Raw genomic sequence first — 13811 nt, 5'->3', positions numbered from 1 at the left:
GAAAGAAAACTGACATTAATGAACAAAAATTCCACAATAAACTCCCAGAAAAATAGTTCATATTGCTATGTAATTTTACATTTATATGTCACTTGCTTTACTCGAAGATCATCTTTATTTACTAATGAGGATGTCCATTTTCCTGGAAGTTATTTGGATTAAATTGCATAAATACTTTTTAAAAATATTCCTATCTGTTGTTCTGACCAATGAAATGCATGTTATGTTCAGTTTTTCCATTACTTTCCTGATGATTTATGAATGTTACTAGTAAAAGATAAAAGGTGTGGCAGGCATTGCAAAAATTAATTCACATTGTCATTTATATTTTCTTCTCTTTCTAGCATGTTAGTGCAACATATCAGTAGAAAAATCTTTAGCAGATTTTTACTACTACTTACAAGTAGTGTGCGTATTGCAAAATACTGACTTACTGTGTCTAACTAACACACAGAATACATGTAAACTGCACAAACAAGAATTACAAACATTAAATTATACTGTCCACAGTCAGAAAATATTTTTATTTTTCATTTTGCTGATCATTTTAGTGATAGTAACTTTGTTCTACTGAACCCTGAGCTCCAGTGAAACAATTTCTAATACTAGCGAAATAAAGCTCAGAAATGAAATCTTGCTGATACCTGGTTTGTGTTTAGCTCAGATGGAAGTTGCTGCCTCACAGACATTTTGCGGTCCCATCAGAAACTGCCTGCAAAAACTCACGGAAGGGCTTATGTGGTGACACAAGGCAGGACAAGGCTGCATCATGTGGTTGGGATATAAGGGACCAGGAGAGCAGTAAGGGCTGTATGGCAATAACCTCGCTGCAAAATCAATTTGTACTTCCAATAGCAGAGAAAATCGTCTCTATGAGGAGGGACTGGTGTCACCCAAATTTATACCAAAATCTGCTAATTGCTACTTCCTAAGCAATTTTATTCCATGGATTTGTGCCCACTTGTTTTTTTAGATAAATAAAGTAAAAAGAAGGTAAAAGAATTTTCTTATCATGAAGAGTTTAAATGTGGTCTCAGTCACTAGATCTGGTTTCTGGGAGCACCCCTGAGCTATGGATGTAAGACATGAGCAGAAATAAGCATTGACAGAGTAGAGAGGAGCATGTGCAACAGGCTGAGGAATGATTAGCCCTGGACACATCCCCACTGCAAAGTTTAGAAAGAATACCTTGAAAAAGAACTCCAAGGTTGTTTTTCTCTGGAAGTTATTTGGATTAAATTGCATAAATACTTTTTAAAAATATTCCCATCCATATTTCTGACCAATGAAATGCATGTTATGTTCAGTTCTGCTGAACTGCTGTTATGTTCTGCTGTCTTTGGCATAGGCCTCATTAAGACTCATGAAGGTTAGTAATGACGCTGGAGAGCACTTACCTTGTTTAAAACACCAATGGCAAAGTAATTAACTGTGGTAGATGAGTTGTAAGGTTCTGCTTGAATATTTGCACCTTCATACAGTGTTTACCCAAAGCACCTTAAGATGGGAAACTCTAGGAGTTCAGCTGCTTCTGTTATTATACCTTAAAATGAGACCAGGATGTATCTTTCTTGTGAGACACTATTTCAATTTCTGTATCTGTTCCAGATGGAGCTTTTGGACGAGTGTATGAAAAAATCAGGCTGAAGCTTTATTAGAGCTCAGCAAAACCTGAGTTTTGAGCTGTGGCATGAAGGGATCCTATTTTGAATTTTTTTTTTTTTTTTTTTTTTTTGGTATGTGCATCTATTGCTTAGTTTCTGCTGTTCAGTTCATTAGGAATGTTATTGAAGAAGCATTGATTTGAGGGAGCAATTGTTTTTGTTCTATTATAAGTACAGTTAATACATGAGCTTCTTTTCTGCTTATAAGGAAGAAGAACATTTTGGTAATTGTAAATTCACACACACATGCACAAGCTCTTGCCATGTCCAATGGCAAGTTGTTATGGGGACTGGCAGACTGTCATCATTTTGATAGCTTGAGCAGTATATCTCCTGAACAGCAATGGAGCTCTTATGCAGAGAGTATCGTATGTTCCCAGCCAATTTACAGGGAAACAGCAATAACATTTTATCATGGTTGAGAGCCCAGTAGCTGCTTCCTATTAAACTTGCCCTTTCAGATACCTGTCTTGGATTAATTTGTTGATTTCAAATGGAAACTCAGTCTTCTCCACTGAAGCATGACTTTCTAGGATAGACTCTTGCTGAATGACAATTACTGTATATTCTGGCTGGTTTCAGACCATTACAAGCTTTGGGCACAGTGGAAGACAGAGGACTTCTTCAGTAACTGATTTTAATATATGTCTAATTTTAACTGTCAGTTATATATGCACCAGTGGATGAATCTTCAGAAAGATGAAATGCAAAGCACTTCTAACTTGCTCTTATTAATGATACACTTGCTGCAAAGGAGAAAAAAAAAATAGGTTCAGGTCTCCTGAAGAGAAGCTGCATGGTGTTTAAGAGCTATGAATTTTGAAGAAGCAGGGATATAAACTGACACTATCTTTCTTTTTCTTTTCCCAGAGCAAAAATATGTCAGATGTGGTGCAAGACAGTATTTTACATATCTGTATAATACATACATATATTTTAAAGTATACTTTCACAGAGAGGCAGTACAAATGCTGTAAAAAGAGCATTCTTTGGGAGGGTTATATGTGTTTTGAAATAATAAGCTCTCTGTCTTGCAGTATACCCACAGCTGTAATTGCAGGCCTCTCCATGCAGTTGGATATGGCACAAGCAGGCACTACATTGGTAAAAATACTGATCTAGATGTAACAAATATAGGGAAACAGACAAGTCGAGATTTGTTTGAGGGGGAAGAAAGCAAGTTCTGTGTATTTGAAAGCTCAGGATTTGAATGTTCTCGGTGTGGGTTTTTTTCATTACAACAATTAAATTAATTGTTTGGAGTGGCTCTTGATGAAGACTTATGGTGAGGACTTTGATGCACTATGCACAATAAAAATACAATTCAAATGCTATGAAAACATACTGGTGCTGGAAAATACAGTTTGTATTTTTAAATAAATGATGGTTGTAAGCATTTGGTTGAATTAGAGGGTTGGGAAAAAATGGGGAGGAGTGTAAAGCTGGATCCCATTTAGGCCAGTGGAGATTCTCCAGGGTCTGCTGCAGCAAATCGTAAATAAGAGTGCACATCAGTACTGCTAAAAAGCTATCTGAAATACAAAAAATTATCTTGCTTTGCATTAGGAAGGTGCCACTATAGGAGTAGGAACCATGCTGTAGGGTTGACTATCTTAAACGTAGCTTTTCAAATCCAGAATGCCTACTGGAATAGATAGACATGCATTTTAGCAACTGTTCCACTGGTAATGAGCTTTTCTCATTTACAAATTAAAACTTTGAGTGCTACAGTGCCTGGAAGCCCTCTTAGGCTATGGGGCTCTAAATCAAAAGTCTGTGATGTGAGAACTAACATAAAAAATGTTGAAAACTATTTAAATAAGCTTTGTAAAAGGTTGTGATATATCCCTTTTAAAATGTCCTTTTCTCATTTTGAATTGTTACTGGAGATGGTTCCCTTGCTTTTTCTTTTGTCCTGTGTATAGCTGAACATTTGTACAGTGCCGGATAAACTGCTGCTGCTTGTCTTTGGCATTAATGCAATTGATGTAAAATTACACTTGCATATTATTTTCAGCATAAGTGTGAATTCATAAGAGGGTTAATTTTGTATAATATTGAAGAATTTTCAGGGTCTGCACTGAGCCGCATTTTATGCCATCATCTCCATGGTAGAACAAATGACGTTTCTACTTGGACAAGCTTTGTTTTATTGGGATCAGTAACCTTATCAGCAGCTGACCCAGAACTATAATATATGTTTGTGAATAGATAACATATGTCACAGTGAAATGCAGACTTGCCTCATAAGCCAGAACATATAATGAAGATTTAATAATAGCAAAGGCAAGAATGCACAGATGTATGTGACAGTAAAGTTTTTTTGAGAAGTGCAGCATTTTTATTCACATTATTAGAGCAGAATCAGTTGTGTTATCTTGTTTACCTCAGAAATGCACTAGTGTTCACATATAAATGCATCGCACAGCCATTTTCATGTTGCCACACTTGCTTGTGAATTTTTTGCTTCCTTCAGAAAATATTTTGATATGAAGAACAAGTATGTGACCTCATAGGTAGCAGAAACAGAGTATGCCTTTTAGTAATTGAAATACAAGGTAACTGTTGTTCTCAGAGGACCTTTAATTTGCTTGCACTTTCAAAATTACTACTTGAAGAGGATTTGCTTAGTGCAAAAGGAGAAAAGCTTTGAAAACCTACTGCTTAAATGGTGGATTTATGCTCTTTAATTTAAGATACAGCGTCCCTGCCCCCAATATCAATACTCTGTCATTTTTCATTACTTATAATAAAGGAAGAGGAATGATGGTAGGGTCCTAAGATATAAAACAAGTCACCCATGTCTTGTGCGTTTTGACATTAACACTTCTCTTCTTTGACCTTTGACAGATTAGGCCTTGACCCAAAGCTGCTGGCCAAAATCCTAAATATGAGCTCAGGTCGCTGTTGGTCAAGCGATACGTACAACCCTGTTCCTGGAGTGATGGAAGGAGTACCCTCAGCTAACAATTATCAAGGTGGCTTTGGAACAACACTCATGGCTAAGGTACATAACACTTGCATGTCAAGTATGTGCAATTGCGTTTCTCTGGGCTTCTAGCAAGTGGTCTTCTCAGTGAAAATATGTGATTACAGGATAATATATAGGCATGAATAGAGGGGACCTGAGCACTTCCTGTAGCTCTGAATTAATGAGTTGTTTACAGGGCTTTTCCTTAGTCTCCAGCTTCTTTCTAGCCACTGTTACTGCTGAGCTACTCAGTGAGATTATAGGCATGATCTTTTTTGAGTTCTGCCTTAATAAAGGAGTCCCAATGGGCCTGTGGATATAGTGTGTTCAGCAAGCCATTTAGATGCCTTGTGCATGACTGCTCTAAAATTTAGGAGCCTAAGTTTAAGAGAGTATTCAGGGAAATCCAAGTGACTTAATTAGGTGCTGATAGTAGTAGCATAAGCATCTCAGATTTTGGGCTCACTCTCTTCCAGATACCTTTAACTGTGCTAGTGGACATGCTCTCTAGCAAGCCCTTCCTTGCAGAGCCACAGGCTGATCTCTTGCAGGTTTCTACACCATTCTGTAAGCTCTCCTGAATTGTCTTAGCTGGTGGCAGAAGAAGGGCTTCTCATGTGTAAACAACTCATTACATAGTAATCCACATTGCTTGTCCACAAAGTAAGAGGTCTGGGGTTTAGGTCCTTCTCAGCAGTAGGAAGCTGAAGACCTACTGTTATCCCATCCCAGGAGAATGCACTTATTGCCATGCTCCTGACTTTTCCAGGAAAAGCGCTGTCCTGAGTCACTCTGTGGTCAGGAAAGCGAAACTTTTAGAGGCCAAAGGAAAGTAGGCAAGGAGGTCAGAGCTCTGCATCTCACTGATAGGACTCGTAGTTGGAGGAAGGAGATACAGAACTCTGACTCTTGAACTACTTCTGCACTGAGCACAATGATTGCCTAAGGTAAATTATAAAATCAGCTCTGGAAGAGATTTTTCATCTAAGTGCATGAAATAATTTTGCACTGAATATCCTTTTCATGGAGATACTGTCCTGAGGGAGGCATTTGATTTCATACAGGGTAGGTTTTATGTATACCAGTTTATTGAGTGCTCCCAACTGGTTAGGCATTCTGTCCATTTTCAGCTCTTCCATGTAAGTGGAAATGTAGCACTTAAAACTAAAACAGCATTCTCAAAGCTGGTGAACTCAGATATTACCATGTAAATCTCCAAAGTGCTGGAGCTCCTGTATATAATACTTGCTTATTGATACTGTTCATGTCATTTAGCAGTTGATTTAGGACAATTGGTGCATTTGCATGCTCAGTGAAATTAACCAACTTCTCCTCACAGCGGGTCCAGAGTGTTTTGCATGTGGTAGCACCAAAAAACTTTGCTAATGCTGCATGGCTCACAACCCCTCAATGACTGCTATCTTTTATGTTATGGTCATGTTTTCCAATGACCAGGAACTTTAATTTCTTTGAGGAATGTGTTAAAATATTGAGAAGTAGCAGTTTTTACATTGTATTCATGTCATTGAACACTGGGGACAATAAATTGTTGTTTAAATTACAGATTTATAAAAAGTATTAGGTTATTGCTTAGAGTTTGCTAGGCAATCAAACCTGATCTTGGCCCTGCCTCAAGGCTTGTTGCCATGTTGTGTGTTGTTTTCAGAATCTGTTCTGCCTGTTGTGCCATGTTTCACACTTCAATCTCTATTCTCATGATTGATAGATCTCAGTCTTGTCCAGAATAGCCTCATGGTATAAATGCAATAGGGGCACACATTTTCTTCCTTCCCTTTTAAGTTTCTTTCTAAAGGGTTGGTTTTTTCCTTTGTCTTCATCTCCCCTGGAAGATGCCCTGAAGGATCTTTCTTCAATTGAAGGAATAGCAGCCTGGTTTGTGCCTGTTAAACTGCCAGCCTTTGATTATAAAGCATCAATGATAACCAAGAGAGAGTTCCTCAGAGAGATTTGTAATTGCTGTTCACCTCTTCTGACTTGCTTCTCAGTCCTGACTTGCCTGACAGTACTAAAGCCTTCTTGAGGCTAGAACCCTCAGTAAGAAGGAAAGACATTAAATTCCTCTCATGCCTCTTGAACTATGCTCTGTTTTTCTATATAGATGGAAGATTTCTTGAATAAGTAGCCAAGACAGCTGATCATGTTCAGGCTATTTTTGGGTGCAGTGATGACCCCTTCTAAGACATTGTCTTTTAGTTTGTGGAAAGACTTTTGCTACTATCCATTTCATCCTGATGTGTGACATAATATGCAGTTTGTGAATTGTTTGAGGTGGGGACGTTTTTTAAGGGAAATGCAGAGCACGATTTTGCTACTTAAGAAATAAAAAAGAATTATTTCAAAGGAGAAAGAGGTAGGTAAAACCCTGAGGCTGAGGAGAAAATATTCCACAGTGAAAATATCTAGGAGTGGCTCAGTAACAGTCACTAAACACAGTTACTAAACTTAGTTCCTGCTCACATATCAGAGATGGTGGAAGTCAAAGGCCTTCTTAAAAATAATTTGTCATTAAAAACTCTCAAAACAAAGCCGGAGGATCTTTATTTTAAGTATTTGGGTGAGAAAAGTTTGCCAGACACTTCTGAAAAGCTCTTTGGTCTTGAAATTTGATACTGAAACATACAATTTAGTCAACTTAGTGAAACCTGCTCTAAAGATTTTGCATTTTAAAAAAATCTAGTTTAGTTTATCATGCCATGTTTGTGTTCAAGGCACTGGCAGACCAGAAGTTCCATCTTTCATTGACAGCACAGTTGCTAATTAAATGTCAAATTTGGATCCTGAGAAGAGCTAGATTTATATCATACTGCTCTTGAATCATGTCAAGACATCCTTTGAGCTTTATTCCAAATGGCAGTTTCATTTACATCAACTGCAAAATAAATGCAAGGAACCAGGTAATTCTAAAGTGGAAACAAATTGTGAAAGAGAATCTGTTTCCCTACTCTAAGCTGAGAAAAAGTGTTCAAATATTCAGTGCACTGAGACATCTGGAAGATGTTGTCAGTTCCAAAGAGTATAAGAGAAGCCATAAACTGTGCTCTCATTTTTACTTTTCCAAATAAGTCAGCAAAGGGAAATTTCTTTCCAAGATGTTTTGTACTATTTCACTTGAGGAATCTCCAACGTCAAGTGAAAAGGTGCAAAATACTTCACAATCTGAAGCTAAAGATAAGCTTTACTTACGTTTTCTTGCTGTTTATTTCCTTCAAAGTTATAATTTATAGAATGGAGTTTCAAAAAAGCAGAACAACCTTCCTTCAGTGAGGAGTCCTTGTCCATTGGATTGTTGAAATGTTATTGAATGTTTCATCCATCTTGGAGCTACATTTTCTGTACTGAAGCAAACAGAGCTACTTTACTGACTTGGTTTAGGAATGCTATTCCCCTATTTAGTACTCCCACAAAAAACCCTGTGAGCTGCTTCTCCCCCTCCAGTCAGAGACACAAGAGGTAGAGATCATGGGCTGACATAAGAACAATTTATGGAAAGCAGCCATGATATAAGAGCACAAACAGTAACAGCAACATACTAATAACAAAAGAGAGGATTATTTAAATGCAAAATGCTCACCAAGCCCAGGACAATGAAAAACAATGGTAGACAGACTCACCCACCACACTTCTCCTCAACCAGAAAGGTGCATCCTTTCTTCCCTGAAACCAGAGAAAGTTCCTTTCCTCACCCCAGCAATAACATAGGATGGGACTAAATAACACTGAGGTCTTAGCCATGTCCACATGGTGCAAGGTTCCACCCCCTCACAGCTCTGCAAAAAGTAACCTTGTCCCTTACCAAAGTTAGGACATTTATTAAATTGTGTTTGTGCTAATAGTCCATTCAAAATTTTCAGGAATTGTTTCTGTGAATGTCCCTTCAGAGAAAAATAGATCACAGTCACCACTACCACTACCAAATATTTTGACTAGTTTGGAATTAGATTACTTTGCATTCTAATATTCCATTTCATGAGTTAAGCTTTCTTGAATAAAATTAATAATATGGGTACAGATTTCACAAAGAGGGCTTATATATGTCATGAAATATCTTACTGTATGCAGATTAAAGTAAGTGTTCCTAGATTTGTCAGCTCATCAGTCTTTCAACAGAGAAGAAGTTATCTGCCCTGATATAGATGAAAACTATTTTGGATTCTGTGACATCTGATATGTATGTTTTTCCCATTTTCCTAAAGCTAGAAGTCATTCGAGGGTAATAGGAAAAGTAACTATAATTCTGATTTGTATCAGAATGACCTTTATAGAGCCGATTTACAGATCGAAGTGACATTTAGAGAGTAGAGTAAGATCTTGAATTTCCTTGTGCTAATTCAAATCCAGACACATAGAAAGTAAAGACCTGTCTTGTAAGTCATCCCTGAGAAGTCAAAGGTGCTCTCAGCAGTACTACAATCTTTTACTTCTTCTGCATCAAGGATGAGAACCATCTGTCAGAGTAGGGGAAGAGCATCTTGCTTACAGGCTTGCAGAGCTCTGGTGAAGAAGGCTTTAAACTAAAGCTATTTGGGGAGGGGGAACCTGTATTCATCCCACTCCTACTAGTTTGATGCCAGTGACAGCAATAGCTGTCCAGAGCCTGGAGGTGGATTGCAGGTCCAGCAGGAGAGCACCTGAAGAGCACCACAAAATAATTACAGCCATTCCAACCAGTAAGTTGGCTTCATCAGGGCCCGGGTTAGATGACCCTATGCAAATGCTGTGTGTGCATGACTGCAGGGCTTTGATTTTACTGGCATCACAGAGACATGGTAGGATGACTCCTCTGACTGGGGTGTTGGAGCTGGGGTGAAGTTGGGGTGATTTGGGGTGAAGGATTCAGGCTCTATGTCAGTAACCAGCTGGAGTGCATGAAGCTTCGCCTGGGGATGGAGGAGGAGTTGACTGAGAGTTTATGGGTCAGGGTTAATGGGAGAGTAGAGACAGGTGACATTATAGTGGGGACCTTCTACAGCTTATCTGACCCGAAGTCTGAGCAGATGAGACAAATATAGACAAACATGATCTATCTCACATCCACAAGCCTTGGTCCTCACAGGGGACTTCAACCATACTGATATCTGCTGGAGGGGCAGCACAGCAAAGCATAAGCAATCCAGGAAGTTCTTGGAATGTGTTGGTAAGAATCTCCTTCTCCAAAACTAGAGGAGCCAGCAAGGAAAGATTGTTATGTTGGACCTCATTCACATCAGCAGGGAGGGTCTGGTGAGGAATATAAATCTCAAGAGCAGTCTTGGTTGCAGTGATCATTAAGCAGTGTAGTTTGAGGTCTTTAGGGTAGCAAGGAGTGTGCACAACTAGCTCACTTTCCTGGACTTCAGGAAAGCCAGCTTTGGCCTCTGCAAGAGTCTGCTTCCATACAGATAAAGCCCTGGAAGGAAGAGGGGCACAAGAGAGCAGGTTAATATTCAAGGATCACCTCCTCCAGGCTGAGGAGCGATGCATCCCAACAAGGAGGAAGTCAGGCAAAACCATCTGTGCCTATGAACAAGAGGTTCCTGGACAAATTTAGTCACAAAATGGAAGCCTACAGAGGTTGGAAGCAAGGACAGCTAGTCTGGGAGGAATACAGACAAATTTTCTGAGCAGCCAGGAATCAGGTTAGGAAAGCTGAAGCCCTGATAAAATTAAACCTGAACAGATACTTAAAGGCCAACAAGAAAAGCTTCTATAGATACAGGACCTTATATAGGGTTAGGACTTGGTTGCCCAGGATTTGGAGAAGGCTGAGATACTCAAAAATGTTGACAGGTGTGAGAGGTGGGCCCTTGCAAATCTCATTTATTTCAACAAGGCCAAGTGCAAGGTGCTGCACTTGGGTTGAAGCAATCCCAAGCACAAACACAGGCTGGCAAAGAATGGATTTAGCAGCCCTGAGGAGAAAGACTTGGGGGGTATGGGTGGACCAAAGCTCAGTATGACCTGGCAATGTGTGCTTGTAGCCCAGAAATCCAGACACATCCTGGAATGCATCAAAAGCAGTATGACAATTGGGTCGAGAAAGGTGATTCTCTCCCTCTGTTCTGCTCTAGTGAGACCCCAGATGGAGTTCTGTGTCCTGCTCTGGGGCCCCCAGCAGAAGAAGGCCATGGACCTGCTGGAGTGAGTGCAGAGGAGTGAAGATTGTCAGAGGGCTGGGTAATCTCTGCTATGAAGAAAGGCTGAGAGAGTTGAGGCTGTTCATCCTGGAGAAGAGAAGGCTCTGGGAAGATCTTATAGCACCTCCCAAGAGTTATAGAAAAGCCTACAAGAGACGTGGAGTATGACTTTTGGAAGTGTAGTGACAGGATAAGGGCTAATCACATCAAACTGAAAAAGAGTAGATTTAGATTAGATATTAGGAAGAAATTCTTCACTATGAGGGTGGTGAGGCACTGGCACAGTTGCCCAGAGAAGCTGTGGATGCTGTATGCCTGGAAGTGTTCAAGGCCAAGTTGGATGGAGCTTGGAGTAGCCTGGTCAAGTGGAAGATGTCCCTTCCCATGGTCAGGGGCTTGGAATTAGATGATTCTTAAGGTCCCTTCCAACCCAAATCACTGAAAAACAGGAAAAAATCAACCACACAGCAGAATATTGAGTTGTAGCAGACCCAGGACTGCCCCATAAGCAATTCTCTAATACATCCTTCCAATTAGGCAGCAAACCAGTTGTATTCACTAAGTGACCTATGAGTCTCATTTTGCTATTAACTGTTTAAATTATAGTAAATGTATATTTGCTAAGTGGCTTCCATTTTCTTGTTCTTGAAATATCTTCTGCCTGATTTTTAACCTGTTTATAGTAATAAAAATTCCTCTTGCCAAAAGAACTAAATTATACTCTTAGAATCTATGTGAAATGCTTCAGTGAATAGCCAAGGAGATTTTCTTACTAGAGATTATATACTCAATGGGGAAAAAGAGTCTGAGTCTTGCTACCAGATTATATAGTGATCTAGAATCTTAAAATTCCTCCTGTTCTTAAGGTGGTGCCTACCTGGCAAAGTCTGAGGTTTTTCTGTTGAATAACATTGAATTACTCTTTAAAAAATAAAAACTACACAAAACCTGCTTCTCCCAGCTTCTTCCTGCTTCTGAAATTTTAAGGCTGAAGTATTGTACTTGTTGGCAGTAGACTTCTTGTTACAGTGGAAGCCAAATAACCTGTGATATATATATGGCTCTTTATGTCCTTGTTGTTTCTCCCCTGACTTTTTCTCTTTTTCTTTCCTTCCATTCTTCCTCTCTGCCCTCTTCCTCCCTTTTCTTGCCCCCCACAGGATCTTGGCTTGGCCCAGATTTCTGCCACCAACACGAAGACACCAGTTCCTTTGGGCTCCCAGGCACATCAGATCTACAGGATGATGTGTGCCAAAGGCTATGCCCTGAAAGACTTCTCAGCTGTGTTCCAGTTTTTACGTGAGGAGGAAAGCTTGTGAGCTGTCCTTTGGAAATGGACACAATAACAAAACACATTTTTTTATCCTTATAGCTCATTTGGGAAGTTTGTGGATTTAATCAAGCATCCTGCTGCCATACAGATTAATCATCTTTGGCTGTCCAGATCACAACAAACTCCAGAGTTGCTTTCTAATTCTTGAAAGGCAAGCAACAGGGAAGGGATGGTTTGGCAATTAGACAACAGCAAGTCCTCTTTTTTTTTTTAAGAACCGTCAAAGTTTTTTCACTAGATGCAATAAATAAATATTCTTTTGTGAAACCCTTAACTGTTCATATATAAAATAACTTACATTATGGCTACAGACTTAGTTGAATCATGAATAATAAAAGAATGTTTTATTGCAATTTTATCATATATAGTGATCTATTAAAATTTAAAATTAATACCTTATGGGAAAAGGGAATATATGTTCAAAGAGGAAACATCTTGAGATGAATTTTTTTTGGTTTTGGACCTAGTAGCCTTGAGTTGATCAGAAATTAATTTTTCCTGGGATTCAGGTTGCGGATTAAGTTTACAGGCACGTGTTCTAAGTGGAAAGCTGTTACACCATGTTTACCTGGTAGACTTAGGTCGAATAATATAGAATGTGTGTCTGTCTTGTAAATCTCTGTTATTGTATTTTGCTAACCCAATTTTATATTTTCTTGTATTCTGTCACGCATTTTCAGAGCTCAAGATCAGCACTTACCAGAAGTTCTAACAAAGTGTACATTTGTTTTAGGTAATTATTAAAGTATTTTAATTCTTAACAAACACATTATTTTGAAAAGAAATAAAATCTATACTGGTAAATACTTGTTGCATGATTATTTGCTTTTTGTTTAGGTTGAGTCTTGTACACGCAGTATTAACCAAAACCTATACTAAGTGGTCTTATTTTCTTATTTGCTGTGTTTTCTACAGATTATCAGATCATTGTGCAAACCCAAGCCTTTCAAAAGCTCTTGTTGTGAAATGCAGACAAATATATAACATATGCAAAAATATTTGCATACATATTACCCTAACCATTCACATCCCATTGGTCTTGCCAAAGTATAGGCATATATTTGGCTTTATAAATACTCATGCCGATTGTACTAGAACTACTCACATTCAAACTCTATGCTTAATGATCAATTATGCATCTACATTCCTGTTTTGGTTGTATGATGGATCCTTTTATAGATACACATTAGATTATCAGAATTGTGTGCTTCAATTAGCTCAATTCTGCCAATAATTAGACAACTTGGACATTGTATTCCAACAAATTAGTAACATCATGCAAAAGTTTTTAAAGAGTAGTAGCTGATCTCTTCTGCTTTCAGCTTTCTTTAAAAACTGTTTGCCATTCCAGGTGTCAAACCTGGATAGGAATACTGAGAGCAATTGTACTTTTAAAAAATTGTTTGTCCCTGTTTTGTTAACAGTATTGTTTCTACAGTATTGCATTCATTCAGAAATTAGACACAAAACTACCTGTGGCACAAACAGCCACTCAGGTGCAACATGGCACATAGTTGCAGATATGTGGTATGACCTTTGCTAACAAGATCACATACTACATTTATTTCCTACAGGACTCCTGCCTCACATAATGCAAAGGGTAGATCTAGTTTTGTTATGAATTTGGGGTCAAGTAGTGAAGGCTGGTTTTGACAGTGGGATCCTTTTTCATGTGGACATTTTGTAATGGATGAGGTAAGGAATTCAGT

General features: G+C 38.7%; 1 protein-coding gene across 3 annotated transcripts in view; it reads left to right on the top strand.

The window, feature by feature from the left end:
• Positions 1-12908, top strand: part of HIBADH (3-hydroxyisobutyrate dehydrogenase) — an 84081-nt gene extending 71173 nt beyond the window's left edge. For 2 of the 3 annotated variants that reach the window (XM_021538192.3, XM_085568384.1), the window contains 2 exons: positions 4515-4671; positions 11930-12908. In XM_021538192.3, coding sequence (XP_021393867.1) covers positions 4515-4671; positions 11930-12088 — 316 coding nt within the window. In that variant the 3' untranslated portion in view covers positions 12089-12908. Of the gene's footprint in view, positions 1-4514; positions 4672-10703 lie in introns of all 3 variants that reach the window. The other variant, XM_085568395.1, reaches the window with a different exon arrangement.
• The last annotated feature ends 903 nt before the right edge of the window (positions 12909-13811 follow it).

The sequence above is a fragment of the Lonchura striata genome, chromosome 2 (genome assembly GCF_050655825.1).
Source record: "Lonchura striata isolate lonStrDom1 chromosome 2, ASM5065582v1, whole genome shotgun sequence".
Classification (NCBI taxonomy): Eukaryota; Metazoa; Chordata; class Aves; order Passeriformes; family Estrildidae; genus Lonchura; species Lonchura striata.
Note: the sequence above shows the minus strand (reverse complement) of the source record. Positions and strands in the feature narration are given on the sequence as shown.